General features: G+C 56.7%; 5 protein-coding genes across 5 annotated transcripts; 1 reads left to right on the top strand and 4 right to left on the bottom strand.

The window, feature by feature from the left end:
- Positions 1-411: 411 nt before the first annotated feature.
- EV422DRAFT_340060 (uncharacterized protein) lies at positions 412-4,577 on the bottom strand. The gene has a single exon (XM_053066449.1). The coding sequence runs from the start codon at positions 4,408-4,410 to the stop codon at positions 559-561; it is 3,852 nt and encodes a 1,283-aa protein (XP_052920859.1). The 5' UTR covers positions 4,411-4,577; the 3' UTR covers positions 412-558.
- Positions 4,578-4,589: 12 nt separating this feature from the next.
- EV422DRAFT_547975 (Gcd10p family-domain-containing protein) lies at positions 4,590-7,346 on the bottom strand. Its single transcript, XM_053071633.1, has 9 exons — positions 6,639-7,346; positions 6,409-6,542; positions 6,177-6,301; positions 5,990-6,081; positions 5,835-5,918; positions 5,390-5,767; positions 5,215-5,317; positions 4,820-5,151; positions 4,590-4,753 (listed from the first exon to the last, which is right to left on the bottom strand). Exons 1-8 carry the CDS (start codon positions 6,848-6,850, stop codon positions 4,843-4,845), a joined length of 1,437 nt encoding a protein of 478 aa, XP_052920860.1. The 5' UTR covers positions 6,851-7,346; the 3' UTR covers positions 4,590-4,753; positions 4,820-4,842.
- A 2,453-nt stretch (positions 7,347-9,799) lies between these two features.
- Positions 9,800-11,535, top strand: EV422DRAFT_340150 (uncharacterized protein). The gene is made up of 2 exons (XM_053066450.1): positions 9,800-10,216; positions 10,282-11,535. Exons 1-2 carry the CDS (start codon positions 10,129-10,131, stop codon positions 11,436-11,438), a joined length of 1,245 nt encoding a protein of 414 aa, XP_052920861.1. The 5' UTR covers positions 9,800-10,128; the 3' UTR covers positions 11,439-11,535.
- A 4,233-nt stretch (positions 11,536-15,768) lies between these two features.
- On the bottom strand, positions 15,769-16,161 carry EV422DRAFT_572370 (uncharacterized protein; the record flags this gene model as incomplete). The annotated part of the gene is made up of 1 exon (XM_053073113.1): positions 15,769-16,161. One exon carries the CDS (start codon positions 16,159-16,161, stop codon positions 15,769-15,771), a length of 393 nt encoding a protein of 130 aa, XP_052920862.1.
- Positions 16,162-17,064: 903 nt separating this feature from the next.
- On the bottom strand, positions 17,065-19,235 carry EV422DRAFT_486946 (uncharacterized protein; the record flags this gene model as incomplete). The annotated part of the gene is made up of 2 exons (XM_053067390.1): positions 17,065-17,243; positions 19,184-19,235. Coding segments are annotated over 2 exons (231 nt in total), but the record flags the coding sequence as incomplete, so codon positions are not given.
- Positions 19,236-21,043: the final 1,808 nt, after the last annotated feature.

Consider the following 21,043-nt stretch of genomic DNA (forward strand, 5'->3'; position numbering starts at 1 on the left):
AAAAAGACGGGTCGGAAAACGAAAAACAGGCGGGTCCGAAAACAGAAAGCGGCTGGGTCTCAAGACAAAGAAAACAGGGAGCGCACCGGCTGTGTATACATCGTTTGGCGCGGGGACGGGCGTCCTTTCGGAAGTTCAGAGGTCCTTGCAGTGTAAGCGCACACGCCCTTCTCGGTCTTTGCACATATCCCCCCTTCTTTGCCCCTTTCATTATTCTTTCATTTCTTTTTGGGGCTTACTGTAATGTTAGGGCCTCTCTTTAGGTTTTGGTATGTTCTTTTAAATAGGGTTGGCCTATGCCTCTGTCATTTCCCGATTTTCTTTCCTTTGCCACGTTTTGGGCTGGTTGGCAAACTGCGAGTTCTAATGTATATATTTTGCTTTCATTGGATGAGCTTCAGTTCTTCATTGTGTTCTTTTTGGGATATTTCCTCTATCGTGCGACCATGCTCTTCATATTCGATTCTGTTTCGGTTGCATGAAATGAGATATGCGTGGCGGATGGGATTCTACTTTATTTCTACATGATGATCGAGATACGCCGATGCTTCGTCGCTCCTACTCTAAATCCTTCCCGCTTTCTGAGTGAAGTTCCTCATCTTCCTCATCTCCATCCCATTCCCCATCCCCAACCTCACCAGCGTTGACAGCCCCATCTCCAACTCCTTCCCCAACCTCAACCTCACCTCCATCCTCAACTCGAGCCAACCCGGCTCTCATCCCACTCCCCTTCCTCATCTCCCGAACCCTCCTCGCCGCCGCTCTCCTCTCCTCAATCCGCCCCCTAACCTCCTCACTCCCCCCCTCCCACCTCCCCAACGCCTCCTCAACCCTCCTAATCGCTTTCCGTCCCGCCCCGCGAATCTCCAACATCCCCAAAACATTCACAAACATCTTCTCGTCGTACGCCACCCCCGCCGGCGGCATCTCCTCACACAAAATATCAGCAGCAACAGCGAACCGGTTACACCGGACGAACGCCTCGATCGCGCTGGTGTAGACGTTGGTCCATTCCTGCGGACGGATCCGGAGCGCGGGGTCGGGCCGGAGTGGGGTCCCGGGGCCCGGACGGAGCCGCGACCAGATGTATTCGAGGGCGGTGACGTTGAAGCGATGTCCACACGCATCCAGAGCGACACACGCCGCGGCCGCCGTGACACCCACCGCGGCCTCATCGCCGGTCTGGTCACGGAGCCGGTCGAATAGATGTATGACGGCATCGAGCGACCCGGCGTCGGCGACCGCGTGGGATTGCATGATGGCGGTGATCACGGACGCGTTGGGCGGGATCTGTTTCTGTTGGGAGAGTTCGTAGAATTGGATGGCGCGGACGAGAGAGTTGTTGTGGACGCCGCATCCGTGGATGATTGCTGCGAAGGGTTCGGGGCGTAATGCGGCTCCGGATGATACGGTCGTGTTGTGGTACTCCGTGAACATGGCGATCGCTTTCTCCACCTCGTGCTGGGCAGCGTAGAACGCGATCAGGGTACTATACCCCCGTTCATTCAATGGGATTTCCAGATCCTTCATCTCCGCCATTGTCGTCGTGACAGCCACGGCGTCGTCCGCGGCACTCCACCCAGCAAGCAAATTCGCATATGTGACCGCATCCGGGCCGACATTCCGTTCCCGCATCTCTCCCACCACATCCATTGCCCTTGCCATGTCCCCGTCTAGGACATGCAGGTTGACCACCTGGTTATACAACACGGCATCAAACGCGATCCCGGCCTCGCGTATCCGATCAATCCACCACAAGGCTCGTGAACGGAACCCGCCGGCCGTGAGACCCGCGATGACGGTGTTGTACGTTCGTATGGTGGTCCCCTCCAGTTTCTCAAGCTCCGCGATGGTGGAGTCGACACCGGTGTCGTCGCCGATATGCGCGTAGCTGACCAGCATGGCGCGCCAAACAGCCGCATCGGGGGCGACGTTCCGCATCCGCATAGCCGTTAACAGCCGTTTCGCGACATCAATATGCCCGTTCCGTCCGTGTGCGTGTATCAGCATCGCGTAGGTCTGTTTATCCGGGCCGTAGATGTCGGCATGTCCACGTCTAACATCGACAAGAGCAGCCGCATGCGTCATTTTGCGCAGATACTGATTAGCCAACTCCAACGCGTCGTCGTCGCAGCATCTTTTGATCACCGTGTTGTACCCGACCCTATCCATCTTGATGCCTCTGTCTTCCATTCGTTTGATCGCGGTCTCGATATCCCCCATCGATCCCGTCCTACAAACGCCTTTCAAGAGCACGTTGTAAGTATCCGCCTCGGTGCGTACCCCGCCGTTTTCGAAAATGTCCAGAAGGGCCCAGACGCGGCCAACACGGCCTCTCATAACCAACCGATCCAGTAAGATATTCACCTTCCGCGTTAAGTCAGCATGGCTGAACTCCCCGCGGGCCGTCACAGCTTCCTTCGCCAACTTCTCCACTACGAAGGTAAGTCGTTGCTTGCCCACACCATCAGGCTTAGAGGCAAACTCCTCAACAATGCCCCAATCATGTACCCCGCGCGTCTCCTCCGGCTTCGGTTTCAGCATCGCGCGGAGACCGTCCCGCACGGTCCGTTGCCGTATTCCAACGCGCTGTTTGGGGACGATATCCAGTATGCGTTGAACCAGCGTGTCGTCGAGGGATACGTTATCGTTTCTTGCGGACTCAGCCCACCGGATCGCGGCTTCAAAATTATCCGAACGCACATAGTCCCAGATTAAGGCGCCGTAGGTATACGAGTCCGGTTTGAACCCCGCGGCTTGCATCGCCGTCAAAACCCTCATTTTCCCCGCCTCATCCTTTCGCGCAATCTTCAATTTAATCATCGTGTTGAAATAAACCCTGTCTTTCTCCAACCCGGTCTTCTCAACGTGCTTCTCCGCGATCCGTTCCGCAGTCTCCAACGGTCGATGGTCCTTAGTGGCTCTAAACCGCTTGATGCACCCGCCGATAACGATGTTGTATGTCGTGATCGTCAACGGGACGCCCGTCACCTGCATGGATCTGTACAGCGTCATGGCACGGTCAAACTTCCCGTTCGCGAAATAGGAGTTTAGTATCACGTTGCGTGAGAGGGTCGCTCCTTCCCCGTACGTTGCGGGGATCAGGGCGGCTATCTCGGCCGCGACGGCGTGTGCGTTGTACTTGACACATGTGTGCAAGAGACGTAGGTACATGGCGTAGACATTCTCCATCGGCGCCGAGCGGCGGTCACGTGTTGGGTGTGCGGCGGTGAGGTTCGCAAAGACGGTGTGGATTTGTGTGATCAGGACCTGCGGGGACAGTTCCCTGCGGGTGATTTGTGATTCTTGCGCGGTCAGGAGGCGGTCGAGGAGGGTGCGGGTCGGGAGGAGGTGCGTAGTCCATGTCCGTACTAATGCAATTAACGCATGCCGCTCCCGTGAGCCGTCGGGGTACGAGTCGAACCGTTTTGCGAGGACGGAGTTGAGACTTGGCAATGCGGAGGGAAATTTCTTGATATGGTGTTTTATGAACTCCTCGGGTGTTAACAGCACCCCGTTCCCTGCATACTGTACCATGAAATCCACCAACAGTTCGTTGATCCCGTCATCGTTCCACCCGGTAAGTTGCGCCAACGCCTTCAACTCCCGTATCCCCAGCTCCGTCCGTTTCGCAGCTGAAAGGCAGGTTACCAGCATCCGTCTATCTTCAACGGTCAACTGCCCGCTGGACATCTCAAAAAGCCTATCGTAGATTTTGGCAATATGCACCAACCGCCGGTGCGGTTCCGTGTCCTTCATGCAGGCCGCCATGACCTGGCGCAGGAATACGGGGTTGCGGCGTTGGGAGGTGGTGCCGGATTTAAAGGCACGCCAGGCGCTGGAGGCAGAGACTTGGGTGGGGGTTAGGAGGGGCGAGTGGAGGTGGGCGAGCCATTGGGACGTTTGAAGATGGCCGAGCGTTGATGATGTGGGTTTGTCGGAGTCCGGGTTGAGGGCGGACTGGGCGACTTCGATTAGGTTTGGGTCTTTCTTCTTTGGGTATAGCGATAGCGTTTTCCGCCCGCTGGTTTTGTTCATTGATTTTTTGGTATGACTGTCCTGCTGCTGTGTGTCGGAGTCATGACGCTCGAGGGATGCTGCTGCCTGTTCCTGTTCGCTGCCTGCGAGGGCTTCATCGCCTTCAGGTAAAGCGTCCACCCTCGCCCAACCGTCCATCACCTTCGTCGTCTTGTACGGCGTCTTCCTCCCTCCACCGTCCCGTCCCGCTGTTTCAGTTATGCCATCGTGCTGAGGTTGTGTCGGAATGTGAGTGTGGTTGTGGGAAGCGGCCGTTACAGTCCCGGGTGGTATTGTCTGACCGACGTAAGTCCTGACGAGCAAGCGCAAGTGTCGCAGCGTTGTTGACGAGACCAGGCAGGCGCCTGTGCGTCCGGCCGGGCGGGGCCTCATGGCGTAGCGTGGGCGGGGATGGCGAGCGAAGAACGATGGTAAATGGCAGCAGCGGTGAAGCCCCTAGGTCCTTTCTTCCTGAGCGGCGTTTATGCACGTGGGCCCTTTTTCCCGCGAGCGTTGTGACTTTATGGGCTTGAGTGCAGTACGTAGGTGTCTGGCCAGTTGACCACCGGGCGGGGACGTGTTTTTCCCAACATCCCATGAGAGCCATAGGCGTGAGGGACTCGAGACCATCGTGCATTGAGACGCACACAGAAAGGCACATCGCAGACATATTGCAGACATGAATGGATAGCATGCTGGATGTGTCCCATAAATATATGATTCTGTCGCGACCACTCTACGTAGGTCTACCGTCCCCCTACCTACCAAATCTACCTGCCTCCAACGCCTACTCCCTACCCACTCAGGCCAACCATTTCGGAACACCTACCCCTCCACATACCCTTCCCCCTCCGGCCCCTGCCCCACCTCCTCTCCCCTCCGTTTCTTCCCCCTCCCACCCTCCTCCCCACCCTTCCTCTTCCCACCTTTATACCTACTCGTCGCAGCATGCGTCACAAGACCCTCCTGCACCCTCGTCACCAGCGCCGAGACGAGATAACCCCCCGATCCGGACATCCGCATCATGGGGTGTGTTCCGGCGAGAACTTGGTATTCGCGCAGCCAGGATTCGGTGAGTTGGGCGTTGGTGAAGGAGGGGGAGGTGCGGAGGTGGGTGAAGGTTGGGGTTAGGGTCTGGAAGAATGAATGGGAGAGATGAGTATTGAAAATTAGATGTAGTCTTTCGAATACACGTACCTCCTTGTGAACAGAGTACGCGACGACGGGGCTTGAGCCGGCGAGGTACGGTGCAAGCCGTTGAATGATCTCGTCGTTTTTATATTGCGATATCACGAGTAGTCTGCACCACAAGGACGAAAGTCAGTCTTCTCAATACCTCACCGAAGTGGTAATAAGGAGATATGCAACGCACCCATCAAAACCCCCAGCCTGCAAATACGTCCTCTCCTTCCTAATCCTCATAACCCTCTTCCTCAACCTCTCAATTTTATCCGGATCGGGGCACTCAAACGTCATCGTCTCAAAGTCCTCATCCCCATTCTTCTCCAACCTCGTCCACGCCAGCGTCCTAACCACGTTCGGCAGGTCCGCCGGGAAATTGAGGTATTTAACCAGATCCGCGTTGTAGACGTCGTGGTCGTGGATGACGAAGATGGTACCCCGGCCTTGAAGACGCTCGGCGAGGGCGCAGGTGAGCAGGCCGCCGGCTTCGTCGATGACGATGTAGCGCCCGTTGGGGCGGATGTTGGCGGTTGTGAGCATCTGGGAGAGAGTGTCGATGCGCATTTCGCTGGGGAGGGGGAGGATGGGTTATTGGGGAGGCGTTGGAGAATTGCGATCGCATACGGGCAGCATACTTTATCTTCCTAGGATTATCCTGTGAAAAGTGATTACACAACGTTCGCGCCGACGGCCGTCTTGGGATGAAGATTTTCGAGTACCTGTGGGACGTATCAAACCCACGATCAGCATTTCTAAGCCCACATCAGCAGCAAATCCCAAACACACATACTTCTTCTGTTTCCTCTTGATATACTTCGCCTTTGCAAACTCCGTCTTGTTATCGAACGTGTCGCTGTTCTCCAGCAGGGCTTTGATCATCGTCTGGAAAACGCACGGTTGCGTTTGAGTAAACCACAGTCCCATACACATCTTCCCGGCCCCGATCCGATGCGCCCTACTAAGAAATCAAAACCCACCTCGGTATCCAAACCTCCCTTCAAACTCTGCTTCTTCATCTCCTCAATCTCAAACTGGCTCAGCCGCTGCGATTCGCGACGATCGATCAGGTCCTTGTTGCTGGCGCCTTCCTCTGTCTCGATATCTGCAAAGAAATATTACCCCCCATCGCATCAGTTTACTTTCAGTTTACTTTTCCGCTTCGCCTCGCTTCTCTCCCTATCCATCAATCAATGATGGTCCGTCTATTACCGAAAGCGTCCAAACTATGCAAGTCCGTAGCGGGCTTCACCTCCTTATCCCCATGAATCTCGTACGGCATGTCGAATGGCATGCCCACAAGGTCGCGGGAGCGGAAATTGCCGAATTTGCCCAGATTTATGGTTCTGTTGTCGGAAAGCAAGATATTGAGACCACAAACGCCCCAAAAACAAGGACGGGCAATGCTGCCCCGTTTCACGAAAGGCAAACCGGAAACCTACGTGTTGCCCTTAAGCTGCACAATCTTGGTGTTGGAGGATGGCATCTGCACGACGATCCAGGAGCCTTCTTGCATGAACGAGCTTTGGTTGACATAGTCCGCAAAGTCCGTGTCGGAGAGTGATGCCGGGACTTCTTCGGGGGCTGCTGGTATTGGCTCGGTGACGGGGGTCAGTGTTGGTGCCGGTACGGCTGGTGGGTGTTGGTCTGCCATGGGTTCCAGCTGTTCGTTCGGCGACGGATGCCACAGGAGGATGTGTGCAGTTTGGCCCTTTGGGAGTTCGCCGTTGCCAGCAGGTCTGCAGCAGTTGCTTTTTCGGAGAACACGCTCGCCCTCCTCAGCACAACTTTCAATCCCCACGGATTGCCTGGTCCCCAGAGTCCTCTCCGTCCCAATAACACTTTACCGGTACGCCATCAAGCCCCGGTGGTAAAGGTCCATCACTGCAAAGATCGAAACTCCCTCGAACTGAAGCAGATATCCGCGGCATCTCGCTCCCCGACCAACTGGAAATTGTGAGACAGCGTGAGGAGAGGATGGATAAGAGTGCGGCCTGGGAGGCAGTGCATCAAGAGCAAATATGGAGGAGGAATTGGGCAGCGACAAGGAAGATGATGAAGCCGCTCCGACTATGTCGATGAGGAGTTTGTTTCTCACGAGGAGACTGATACCGCATTCAACATTGAATATTGACACCGAACCATCACCCCACGAAGCCTGAGCTCGTGGCACTGGTGAAGGCCCGAGTTGCAGCACATCACCGGAATGCAGTGCTGGGACTTCCGCGGGCCGCATACAGCGCCGCTGTCCTACCAGGAAGTGGTTTTCATTTTCAGTAGCGGCATTCGTCGCTACGCACTCGCGAACTGCCCGAAAATCAGAGTTGGAATCCGCGCCACCCTCCGAAGCCGGCGTCGACAGCGATGGGAGTACCGGCAGGGGCAAGCGCGGTAACATCAAACGTCTAATGGGGTCGGCACCGTCAAACTCGTTGATGGCAAACGGCGTCGTGCTCTGCGGAGTACCCGCCCGCCTGTAGCTCAACTACCCAATCCTAGGGAACGCCTTGGAGGGCAACGAGTTCGATGTCACGCAGAGCTACGGGGTCGACCGCGAGGTTTTGCAGGGTCCTCTTTCCCCTGCGGACCAATGCACAGTTGCTCAGTTTCGTGCGTTTTGGCTGAGGGACGAGGGGGTTTGTGATTCGACATGGCGAGAAACCGGTCGGGACAGGAGGAAGGTCTGTGGAGTGGGGGCACAAAACACCAACAAAAGCGGTCTTCAGTTGGCAGAACAAGTTAAGCGCAAAGGCGTTTTCCAGAAGACGCCGTATGGTTTACCTGTATGCCTTCGACGTTTCGTCCCGCATAGCGACGGTATTCATCTCCAAGCCAACCCAAAGGGTCGCTTGTCAACAGTACGTTCTATGGCTAGGAACCACTCGAATGTGCATCATAGACCCGAGGATGTCGCAGTGCAGCCACAATCTCGTGATTCTGACCGCACTGCAACACCCGAGGGAGTGATATGACCCCGCTTCGGACTGCAAGCCGCTGATAGATGGAGGCACGGCCAAGGCGGCAGATAGCTCAACGAAGGATGGCTTTTCGTTGGCGCTTGGCAATGATGTAAGTCTTTACGCCTTTCAAAGGTTCACGCTTTCTATGTTCGAAAGGTTTTCGAAGGTCCTCCATTTTACAGGCAGTCACGCCCCTCCTCGGCCGATCCACAGCCTGGTGCGACCCATGCGGACATTTCCCGCAATCCGAAGCGCTTGGAATATACTGCTAGATGCCGGATGATATGTGCTCTTCCTCAAAACGTTCCGGAGATAGCTGACACGACGTGCGTTGGAAATCGGGATGCGTTCCAACCCATTTCGGACGATGAGGAGCAGAGGAGGATCGCAACGAGCTTAAAGCTGCGACCATCGCGACCATCACCGTGGCAATGGCAGACTTTGCATCCTGCATCTCTAAACAAACAAGAGATGATAATCAAGCGACCGGTAATGGACAAGCTGCTGTCTGAAGCGTCGTGAAGAGACTGTAAGCCATGCGTTACGCGCCATTGTTGATAAGGGGAGGCAGTGAACAGCACGGTGCTGCTGTTGTGGCGAAGAGTATCCATCTTTGAGAATGGATTGGTAGTCTCTGTTGCGGAACCCGCCCGCGCGCCTGGGTTCCTTGAGAGCTTCAACGATCTGCCATGTGGACCGGATGGAGGATATCTTCTGGCGACGACATTCGAAAGGTACAGTCATCGCCGCTATTACCCATACATACAATGCCTTTGTGCTTGTGATGACGACGTAAGATGGGACCTGCGAAGTCAGACTAGCGCAACATTGGTTACCACGCCGCGCCTAGCGCAACAGGTGGCATAATCTGAACAAAGGAATTTGTCTGGGAGTGGGAATTGAACTCCTTACCTGCACGTCTGCAGACAAGCAAGTTCTATCGGTTCTATCTCTGCAAAGCACCACAAGTGTTTAGGGTGTCAGATCGCGTCACTTCGCTCGATCGCGTAAAGATGATGCCAGCTCGCACGGGACCTATATGCCAAATTGTTGGGGAATGTGTCGGATCCTGAGGGAAGATATCCACATTGAGTTCGCGACTCCCGTTTGGTGGGAGGAAGACAGGGGTGTAGGATTGAAGGAAGGTGAGCGAGGAACCAGCACGCTCACTGTCAATGTTGAAGTATGGTTTTGTTTTCTTGTTCGGCTGTGAAACGAGCAGCATTCTCTCTAACTTCCATATCTACCTCTTCATACCTTTAGGCATACAGCCTCCGAACCCAAGTTGTCGTCTTTGTGACAATCGTGCATGAATTGGGCCATCTCGTGGCAGCGAGAGCCGGAGCATCATCGCCTATTGTCGCCGTCCCAGGATTCGCTCCGCGGCCGGAAGCGGGCAACTTTATGGAAAATGGATTGTTCGGTGGTGTGCTACGGCATGAGTCTTCACGTCCAACCGTAGACCCTTTCGAGGTATACGTTCAGTCAACCCACGTCCGTCGGATCCTAAGGGAAGATATCCATATTAAGTTCGCGAATCCCGTGGGAGGCCTGCCTTTTCCTCATTTCGGAGTCGCCCGTGCTCTTACCGGCAGCAGCGTAAGTTCGTCATACGTCGGCACCGAGAAATATATGGCGCCCGAGGTGGAACAAAATACCCTCGGCCTGCCGAAGGTTTTTCGCAGGTCGCCCCTCTTCACCTCACGGCCTGGCAAATCAGCCTTTCCGTTTTCCTGCTGTCTTTCCTGCACGCCTGATCGTCGATCCTGCACGTTCATACCGCTACGACAGTGCGCCAAAGTTCATTTGGGAGACATTGCGGACCGTCACAAAAGGCAATGTCTTTGTGGAAGTGGAGCACGCGCAAGCTGCCACCCAATTGGCGATTCCTGGAAGAAGTCGACGTCGAAGGATAGAATTGTCGCCCTTGGAGGTGTTGTAGGTTCTGCAAGGATCAATACTCGCTTTGAAGATGTGGACGGAGAAAGGCATCCCCGACGTGATGCTGTATGCGGTGACGACCACTGAGCTGTACAAAGCGTGCGAGGGTATCGCCCATGGTAAGTAATGTCTGCGTTCCTTTCCGGTATGAAGAATCGACAAGTTCACTTACATTGATCACCAGTTACACTGCGGGAACGAGCAAAAAGCATCAATCAAGATAGGTTTCACTTCTGCACTGCTACCCAAGGCATACGAACGGGGAACCTGATCGCTAACGGCGATGGGAGTCTGCTCGCAAACAAGAAGTGCCTCGGCTTCATTTGGAGAGTAGCGCCGGAGGCGGGATACACCTTTGAGGTTGGCCTCCGGTCCGTCTTCCCACTGACTGTGGCAAGCGCCTGGCATGCCGCTCGGCACTGCCACCCCCACACTATCACCACTATGCATATGGGAATAGGGCCAGATAATGTCCTACGCAGTCTTGGACAGGACGCGGTGAAGCTGTATGGTGACGCAAACATCTTCATCGCAAACACCGGTATCACAATCCTGGTGGAAGATCGCGCTCTGCAATCTCAAGCTTCATCTATTAGCTGGCCTCGCAATTGGGCGGCTGTCCCGCGATTCAACATCCTCAAGCATGCATACGATGGGAGTGGCCGGACGACACATGAGGAGGCCAAGAAGCTGTATGCATTACAGCACCGTGTGGTGGGCGCTGCACGATGGTTCCCTCAAACAGACAGACGTCGTTCAGCTGCATCCCTCGCCCCTTGCCGGCGGCCCAACGCTACCACGCCTTTGCGCAGATCGAAACAACGTGTTGTGGAACTCGTTACTTTATTCTCCTTCACACACACCACTCGTTTTATGGACATTCGATCGGACGGTCTGCACACACCAGCTTTCTATCTGCAGAGAGGAAAAAGGGGATACGGTAACCATAAAAGGAAGCTGTGGTTGATACAGGTTGTTTATAACATCCTCCTCACCTCACTGCATGGCCTTCGTCAGACACAAGGAACAATAGCAAGGGCATTGACATATGAGATCATACCTTTCGAGGCCTTCCCGCTTTTCCGTGTCCATGTCCATGCGCGTGGGTATGCGCAACAGACGCAGTCGGCGGAAAACCCAGCATCGGATTCACCCTTACCCCCACACACCCTCGTCACCACCACCAGGCACCAACATCTCCCTCACCCCCGGCAACACCGTCCCACTCCCCCCCGCCGTTCTCGCTGCCGCCCCAATCCGCTCCACCTCCCTCCTCAACGCAGCATTCTCCCACTTCACAGCCCACACCTCCGCCTCCGCTTCCCTCACCCTTTGGTTTAACTCTGCATCTTGATATTGTTGCTGGAGGAGTTGAGATTCGAGAAGGGCGATACGCGAGAGTGCGGAGGCGAGTTGGGACTCCAGAGAGGCTGTGTAGGCTTCTTTGCGTTGGCGGAAGGACCGTTGGGCGAGCCGGTTTTGGGTGGCGCGCTTGCGGGCGTGGAGGGTGGCGGGGTCTGGGGTGGTGGTTGTTGATGTTGTTGTCGTCGGTGGGGCGGTTGTGCTGCTGCTGTTGCTGTTCGAGTTCTCGATGCTGGTGTTCGGCATCGCGTGCGTGGAGGACGAACGGCGGCCATCCAACCCACCAGCCCCCATCGTCTCCCGCGGCCGTACCCCTCCTTCCCTTTTATACGTCCCCATCATCGCCTCACCAAACAACATCCCCGGCTCGCCTCCCACCATCGATGGAGACCTATCTACACCCGCCGCATCATGCCACGACGATACCGGGGGCGTCGCAGACCCTAGTGTGGGCGTAATAGAACCCGCGTCGTGATATTCATTCCGCCGCACGAACGCAGCCTGCAGCGGGTCCATAAACGCGATCGTCGGATCTTGGGTGCGTATCATCCCCCGCTCGTCTCGCTCGACGGTCGTCCCATCACGCGACTCCTCGTCGACCTCTTCATCGACGTCGGTGCCGTCTGTCATCATCTGGGTGTCTTCATCTTCCTCGCTGTCGATTTGATCGTTATGTGGGTATACGTATGCGTACGCGTGCGATATATGGGGCCCGGTGTCCCAGGGCGACGGATGGTAGTGTGGGGGGAGGGAGGGATGTCTCACTGAAGCTGTGTGCAAAGCCGATGAAAGCGCTTGTGGACATGCGATCGCAGACCCCGTTGGCGTATGCATTCCCGTCGTAGCCGTACCATGACCTTGGCACCTCGACATGTGGAAAAGGCGCGGGATGTGGAATGTATCAAAGGCGATGAATGTGCGATTGTCGGTGTTTCAAATGAGAAACGCCCCGGGGGTTCCTTCAGATGCTGCCGGAGATGTATGGAAGGGCATCTGGGTATATATCGACCACTTTTTTTCCCCAGCTCTCGTTTCCTCTGGGGGTTTCTCCCGCGATGCCGCAGTGCGATGGGGATATCCCATCTCGTGGGGGTCTTACTCCTTCTGGGAGTTCCGAGCGCATGGTAGCTTAAGGCATCACATGCATGTCCGGTCCCCAATCGCAACAGTCTCCGACCAAACACGGTGAAACCGAGTCTGACATGAGTCAAACGTCAAATGCCAGATCCAAGAAACCCAACATGACGCCAGCAGCCTCCGCTTTCCGGTCGCCGAAGGCACGGGTTCGACGGGGGGAAGAAGGCTGATCAGAATGCCCGTGGTTGTGGGAGTGGGGGGATTCCAGTCCTTGGGGCTATTTGGGAATCTCGGAAGATGTGGGGTTGTGGGCATGTGAAGGAATTTGCCTTTGAGGGTCCGAAAAGGTATACGAAGTGACGCCAGGGTTTCTGCGAGTGGGATCTCCACACATTTGGGCATGTTACGCATGTGCCCGTGCTGGCGTATGGATCTGTGATCATAAGAGAGATATCCGAGTGTCCACGAGAGGTTTCCTCCCTGCCTGCATCGTCTTACGCCGGCCATTTGTCGTTTGTATCTGAATGCTTTTGCACGGGACGCGTAACGAACGCGTATTTCGCAAATACCGTAAGCAGAACCCGCACGTCGAAGCACCCGGCGTCCAGATTGAGGACCCACCGACACGCTCCGATTCCCTAGCGTAGGTATGTCGAAATGGGCACACTGTAGCGTTCCGTTGGGTCGAGGAAAGCCGGCCCTGTTCCACGTGGCGGTGCAACAGCGGCTTTGGCAGATACGTTTTGGCCATCACGAGCCCCGCCGCTGCTCCTCCCGTGCCCGTGGGCGAGCAATATCGCGATGGGTTGGGGGTCGACATGCGTATGTCGCACGGGACTCACATCGAAGGAGCGTTGCATTTTGGGGCGGGCAAGGGCTGGGTGAACGAGAGTTCTGGGCCATTTCCGCAGAATGAAATGCAGCCCACACACCCAGCGCCCCAACATTTTTGGTTGCGGGCGCAGCGAGCGCGATAGTGTTCGACCATCCATCATCCATGCCAACCAACCAATGCATCAACCAACCGCTTCGTTTAAGGGTGTACAGACATCGTTGGGTACGCTTCGCGCAGACCGTGAAGCGATGTGAATGGAAAGGGGAGACGGACGATGTTGGGAAAGAAAGGAATCCCACATTGTGCAGCTGTGCTTTGCAGCCCTCAATCTCTCAATGTGTAACTCGGAACTCGAGTTCTCGCGGGCATCTCGTTTCCCCCCACCGAATCGAACACGATACACCGGCATTTTCGGCCCCTTCATGGGGCAGCGGACGCACGCGCATCCCAGTTGAGGAAATCAGGCAACGCCGCAACAAGACAAGACACGCTCATAACCGGGGCTTTTCGCCCGCATACCTTATAGATAGCCCCTCTGACCTTGACAGAAGCCTCATCTATGTTACCCACAGCTGAGGCAGAATGGGAGCCACTCTACATTACCATACCCCACCTCCGCCTCACGCCGTGGAATTTTGTCACGTCCCGAAAGCCAACCAAAACCGAGATCTCAGGCCAATTTGGTGTAGTGGGTCTGGGGGGGATGCAAAAAAAGTGCAATACCGAGGCTCCTTCTCGCTGGGTCAAATGGTCGGCTGGTGAACTTGACGGCTCGCCACACAATACACTTAGTAGCGAGGATCACAGGCTTTGGACTCCCCCTTCTCAATATCCACGCGGACCGTGCCAAAATCCATGCACGGTATTGTTATTGTCACCCCGTCATCTAATTTGGGCTACGGTGCGAACAGAAAATGTGGGGGATCGACGGTACAGTAGGTGGCCAGATATCTGGGTACGACGGGTTCGCCAAGCCTCCGTGTGCAACCCAAAAGTCAACAACAAGGTGCCGTCAATTTGCGTACTTCTTCAGATGGGCAGGCAAGCCGGCGACTTCTGCTGGTGGCTATGCTCGGGATGATGTGTCCTTGTCGCGTCGTACCCAGATATCTGGCCACCTACTGTATGTCCCTCCATCCACCTCCCTACGGGGAGGCTTTGGTGGAAAATAACGGCGAAAGGGTGCAAAAAAGCGCGTGCGGGGGGGAGACACTCCGATTTCGACAGGTTTTTCGAGTGGGAGTCGACAAGTCCACGCTCCCTCTCCGACTCGGACAGGCGCAGGACCTGCGAAATGAGGGAGGGCGAGAGGACGGGAGAGAATCATGGAGGCCCGACCACTTACCATTCCCCCAAAAGCCTCTTTTGTCCCCTCGTACTCCGCTATGTGGGTCGATCGACACCGCGCGCAGATAAAGTTGAGGCTCGTGCAAGCGACTGCGTGTGCACGATGCCAGGTGAGGGAGGGGCTTTTTCGTTGCGCGTGCATAGTGAGGGGGGGGGGGGGGGAGAAGGAAAGTTTGTGGGCGGGAATGAAGCGGGGTATATATAGCCCCGGTGGACGGACTCGTTCCTTTCCCTCCTCATCAACAAGCCATCTCGCCCCCAACCACCGCCATCACACACCTCACCCTCCCACACACACGCACACCCACCCAAAATGTCCCAACAACAACCCCAGATGTCGGCCGTCTCCACCCCCGGAGCGCAACCACAGGTCGTGTACGTAGCGGGCTGCCAACACGACTTTGTAAAGTCGGGCGAATGGAGCGGCAAGGACTGGATGATGTGCCTGTGTTTCTTCCCGTTCAACTTTTGCTGTTGCCCCCCCGGCGGTGCGGAGAAGTGCCGGAAGTGTGGGTTGAACAATGTGAGTTTGGGAACGAGGGGAAAGTGGGAGTGTAACACCGGTATGGATGTTGGGATACTGATACTTGGATTCGCACTCGTAGGCGTCTATGTAGGGAGATGATAGTGGATAGCTGCCCTTCTGACTCCACACCCCCGCACGCACCCCGTCCACGCCTCAAGTCGCCTGACGCCCACCTGCACACATCCATCTCCGAGATACTATAATGGACGGCGTAGAGGACACCACCCGCATATCCCCCACTTAGATAGCGGCCTTGCCTCATCCTACCGAAAACTTTAGCGTAGGCGTACTACCTCCTCGCCTCTCTTAGTGTTGTTCAATTATGATAAAGTAATACGAACGAGATAATGTTCAATTGTACCAACAAGCAAGACGTTGCGCAGTTAGAGTGAGATATTGTGGATGACGGATGGTAGGTTGGTCGCTCCGCTCGCGACAAGGAGGTCGGGCGGTGTGATGCGATAAGAACAATTGTTCGCTGTCGCTTCGCTCTCTCATCCGCTCACTGGCGCGCAATCACCCGCCTAGTCGAAAGGCGGACCCCACTTGATGGTTCGAGGGTCAGGCCATCCAGCCGCCGCAACACGCAGCTTCTCGGCGTGCTCGTCGTGTAACCTCTTCTTCTCCTCGTCAGACAACTGATGGTATTCCTCTGCCTCTTTGCGCCACTGCGCCTGTTCCTCTTCATCGAATGAGTCCCATTTGGGCCCATCGTCGTCGTCACTAGAGGCGTTGTTACCCAAGTCGGTTGAAGTGACCTGTTTTCGGTTTTGTGGGTAGTCTTTGTCGACGGCGGGATGCGTGGTATGGGATTCGGTCAGAGTAGGTTCCTCTCCTTCTTCCTCCTCGTGGTTGGGATGTGTGGGTGGTGGATCTGTGGGTAGAGTAGTAGGTTTTGGGTGAAGGTGGTCTGCCATCGAGTGTGAGAGAGAGACAGAGAGAGAGAGGGCGACGCGACGAAGAAAAGAAAGCGACTGCAATTAAACTCATCCAGCAGTCCACGTGACTTTCACCTCTTATAAACAGGACGCATCACACTTCCTCACCACGGCCATCAACCATTATGTGAAAAGGGGGTATATTCCATTACATCAACAAACCATTAACCAAGTCCATACAAAAAGTGGCGGCATTAAACAAGACTACTAAAAACCGGGGAGGGAGATATATACTGTACCGACATTTACAAAGGGTGCTTCCAAGATCGGGGGGGTTTTGTTTTCCATCCAATTCCCAAAACACATGTCCAATGTTTGCAAAAATTCCCACACAAAAAAACCACGCCGAAAGAGGGGGGGCGGGATAATAACCCATTCCCAAAAAAGAGTTCCCAACCGAGAAATGATCTGTTCGAAACCGGTGGTGGCCGCCAATCTTTTCCACCCCACGTACGAAGTACCCTCACCCGCAGATCAATGCGCCACGCGCGCAGGGCGTCCCCTCGCCGGCTGGTTGACCTGCATCTGCATCCCGACGCGTTGCGCTCCGCCGGCATAATGCGGATGCTGCAGATGCGCATACATCTGCTGTTGCCGTCTCACCGCCTCCTCGTCCTCGCCCTCATCATCCGCACACCCCATCTCATCACTATCCTCCTCATACGGCTCCGCAAGCGGGTTGTACATCGCCGCCTGCTGCGCCTTCGTCGGCCGTCCGAGCCCATACGCAGGTGGGGGCGCGTGGCACTGCCCCATCGGCACATACCCGCCGTGTCGCAACGCGGACGGGTCGGACTCTGGGTGGTGGTGGTGGTACGCGAGCGGCAGCCCACTCGCGGCGTGGGCGGCGCATTCGGCGAGGACGCGGCTGCGCTGCTTCAGATGGGTCTTCTTGTGCGCGGCGAGGTTATCCGAGCGCGAGAAGCGGCGGTCGCACCCGGCCTCGTTGCATGCGAACGGCCGCTCGCCCGTGTGCATCCGCCGGTGCCGGTTGAGGTGCTCGGCGCGCTTGAACGACTTCCCGCAGTGCGGTTCCGTGCAGATGAACAGTTTCTGTTGCGCTGCGGCTTGGCTCGCGCTGAGCGTGCTTGTACTCCCCGCGTTCGACGTGGGCGGGTCCTCGTCGCTGCCGGAGACGGGCGCGGCGGCGGGGCGACGCGCTTTGGCGGGCCGGCCGGTCGCGCGCGGGGTGCCGGCGGGCATGTTCGGCTCGTACGGGTGGTGGTGATACGCTCGTGTTGATCCCGCGACGGGCCCGACGGTGGTCGCGCCTTGCCAGATCGGCACCCGGCGATTCCGCGCGTTGTAGGGATGGAGAGGGTGGTCTGGCGGCGGGGTGGGGAGCGTGTACCCTGAATGCGGCGCGTAGGCTGCGCCAGCGGGGGGAATCAGCATCCTTGATGTGTTGTGCTCTTGTTGTTGCTGTTGTGCAGCCGCGACGGATGAAGCCGACGACGACGACGATGCCATCCCGTCCAACATGTGCGGCTGCACCCCCGCCATCGACATCGCCATCCCGCCCGCCGAGCGCGGGAGCTGCATCGCCGCGCCGCCTCCGTTCGCGTAGATATGGTACGGCGAAACCGCGTGGTAGTGTGGTGACCCGGCCTGTGCAACCGCTCGGTGCTGTTGGTGACCCTGATACTGCACGTAGTTCGCGGTCGCCGGCGACGACGGGTGGCGCAACCCCACCGAGCCCCCCGCCATCCTGTCCACCGTAGCTGCGTTCGACTTGCCATTTGGCGACAGCGAGTTCCTCTCCTCCGCTAACGCGGCCGCCTCGCCGACACCCGCGAACGGCGACGTGCTCGCAAACCCGTCTTGGGCAACCGACTGTTGCGGCAGCGTCGCGTACGTGTAGTGTCTCGTCGCCGGTGATGCGCCGCCGGGGACACGGGGCGGGAGGTATGCGTTTGGGTTGGGTTGGCGGGCGTGGAAATGCGGTTGGAGGGATGCGTGTTGTTGCTGTTGTTGTTGTTGTTGTTGTTGGTGTTGGTGTTGGTGTTGGTGTTGGTGTTGGTGTTGGGATGAGGGTTGGTATGCGAACTGAAGCGATTGTTGGGCTCGAATCTGGGGTTGTTGATGCATGCTGACGGGCGGAAGCAGGGCGGTGGTCCAGTCCTTGCTGCCCCGACGCTGTCCTTGTTGTTGCTGCTGATGCGCTTGACGTACACCGGCTTGCTGTGACATGGCCATCGATGCCTGATCGGCACCCGCCGAGTGTGACGCCATGGGCGGGACGTGGGCCGGGTACTGATGAGCCGCGGCGGCATTGAACCAGTCTTCTTGGTTGGCGGGCTGAAGTACGGCGGATGACCATCCGGGGCCGGTGGTGGCTGCTGCGACGGCGGCGGCTGCCTCGGCGGCGGCTTGCTGGCTTTCCTTGTGGAGGTGGATGGGAGGCAGCGTCGCGGATGCGGAGAGGTCGTCGAAGGAAGGGGATGGGATGTTCTCCAGCTCGAGCGATGATGCTGCCGCGGGGGACGGTGTTACTTGGGTCTCTGCGTTGTCGTCCGGTCGTTGTTCGTTTTCGTCCTTATGGTCCTCGTCGGTCGCCATCGTTTCATCTTGGCTGTTCAAGCTCACGTCATGGTATCGTCGTTGCGCGTATGGGGACCGTTGCTGCTCTTGCTGTCCATCCTGTTGCGTTTGGTACCGCGGCGAAGCCTGTTGCTGCTGCGTTTGTGTCTGACACGGCTGCTGGTGCTCTTGCTCGCACCCAGCCTCGTACTTGACCTCCATATCCTGCATCGGCGACGAGTCGGTATGCGGGGGACGAGCAGCGGATGCAGAAAGGGGCGAGGAGGAGGTAGTCTGCTGGTGATGTTGCGCAGTGGCCGACGCGGAGAGCGAGGGGTCCAGCGCAGTCGCAGGGGAGTCCACGTCCGGCTTTATATCAACGTCGGCAGCGTTCCTATCCGCGAATGCTTCCGCCGCAGCAGCAGCAGCAGCAGCGAACCCGTCCTCGCCTCCCTGATCTTGACGTCGTTGCCGCCGTGACCCTTGGTTCGGGTGTCTCTCGTCGTCAGACTGTTGTTGTTGGTGTTGTTGTGCTAGCGGTGTGCTCGAGAGGACAAAGTCCCGCGCGCCTGCGAGTGACTCGCCCCCGTGTCCCTCGCCGTGATCCTGACTGGCAAAGGCGGTGATGCCATGCCCGACATGGCCTGGACTTCCGACTGCCGTGGGCCTGGCTGACGGGTTGCCTGCACCCGTCGACGTTGCTGCACTTGCGGAGTCGGTGTCATTGTTTGTGTTGAAGGATGGCAATCCCACCTCCATGTCGGAAGTGAGGTCGTCAAACTGCGCGGTTTCGGACGTGTTCCATTCGAGGAAGCTGGTCATCTCGCCCAAGATCGCCTGGCGCGATGCTCTGTACAACCGGTTGGCGGTCCGTCGGGCCTGCTGTGGAGGCGAAGAGGGGACCCGAACGGACAGACAGACGGGGCTTGCTTTGGTTTGCTTTGCTTGCTTGCTTGCTCGGGGTTAACCGAAAAAGTGGGTATTGTCTTGTCCCAAGGGGGCGAAACGACGGAGAGCGGTAGGAGTAAGGCCTTCGAGGGATATATATAGGTGGAGAGGAGTTTTTGGGCCTGCCAAGGGGTTGATGGTTGTTGAGCGGCTTGACCAAGATTCAGGAGACGCAGAGAGTAGGGTTTCCGTCCGGACTCTCTGACGTCAAGGTAGGTTCGATGGAATGCAGTGCGTAAGACGCAAGCAAGGGATGATGTGTAGGTAGGTAAGCGAGAATCGTAGCCGTCGAACAATCGGATGCTCCTCCCCAGAGCGAGAGAAGGAGAAGTAGTGGAGAAGGAGGGATGAGGGTTGGGGCGTCGAGAAGACCCGGCGAAGGAAAACGGAAGGCTTTGACGCGTCGGAGACGAGGGGTGCAAAGCGGCCAGGAAAGGAGGTCTGGTACGGATATCTCGCCTAGTATTCGACCAAAGCGCAGCAACTCTTTCTCGCACAGAAAGAGGAGCGAGAATGCGGTTGTGAGGAGTCTCAAGAGAGGGTAAAGATGTGAAAAGACCCCGGAAAAGCAAGGGGGTTCAAGGACGCGTTGAAGAGGAGAAAGGAAAGAGGGGAGTTGGGGGGGGGGGGGGGGGGGCGAGACCGCCCGTGTTCACAATATGTACTCCTCGCAATTGCGGGGCACCCAGTATGTTTATATGCAATCAGAACAGAAGCGTATACACCGGCAGCAGAAAGACACCCCCTCTCCATCCCCAATCTAGCACTGACAGGTCAATCAACGCATTATTCATGCCCACTCTCCACACCCCCAAGCGGAGTTCGACCCGAAGGAGCGCAGGCACCCGTAGGGCCAAACCCTCGTCACTCCTTTTGCCTTTACTCAGACAGCGGACTCATCTTCAGGGATCGTCGTCACGCGAGATGAGGGCCTGATGCGGCGCAGCCCCTTCAAACCCTACCGTACAATGCAGCACCCTGAAATTCAGATTCCGATGGGGGCAATCAACGCATATCCCTCGTTTTACCTCCTTTCCGCCCCCCGGCAAATGGAAAGCATTTCCTAGTTTTTCATCAATGTGGTCTGGTAGATGTCGGCGGTGAAGGAACGGCGCTTGACTCATTCAGTGTCCGATGATGTGCGCTGCACATGCAGATCGGCCGCCGTTGCACAAACTGGGATATATTGCGCTGGGGGGGGACACCGACTGTGTGGAGAGGTTTCTTCGCTCTGGAGAAGGTAGGCATGATTCATGCGCGGGTGTCTGTCTGTTATCAAAACAATGTCGAGCGAGACACATCTGCGATGAGCCGAAAAAGGGACGCGAGAAAAGGGGGTTCATTGGACGCGTTGTGCGATGGGAGCTTGGCGCGCGTTGGGACTTTGGGTGTC

Source organism: Fimicolochytrium jonesii (assembly GCF_025526975.1).
Source record: "Fimicolochytrium jonesii strain JEL569 chromosome Unknown EV422scaffold_44, whole genome shotgun sequence".
In the NCBI taxonomy this organism is placed as follows: Eukaryota; Fungi; Chytridiomycota; class Chytridiomycetes; order Spizellomycetales; family Powellomycetaceae; genus Fimicolochytrium; species Fimicolochytrium jonesii.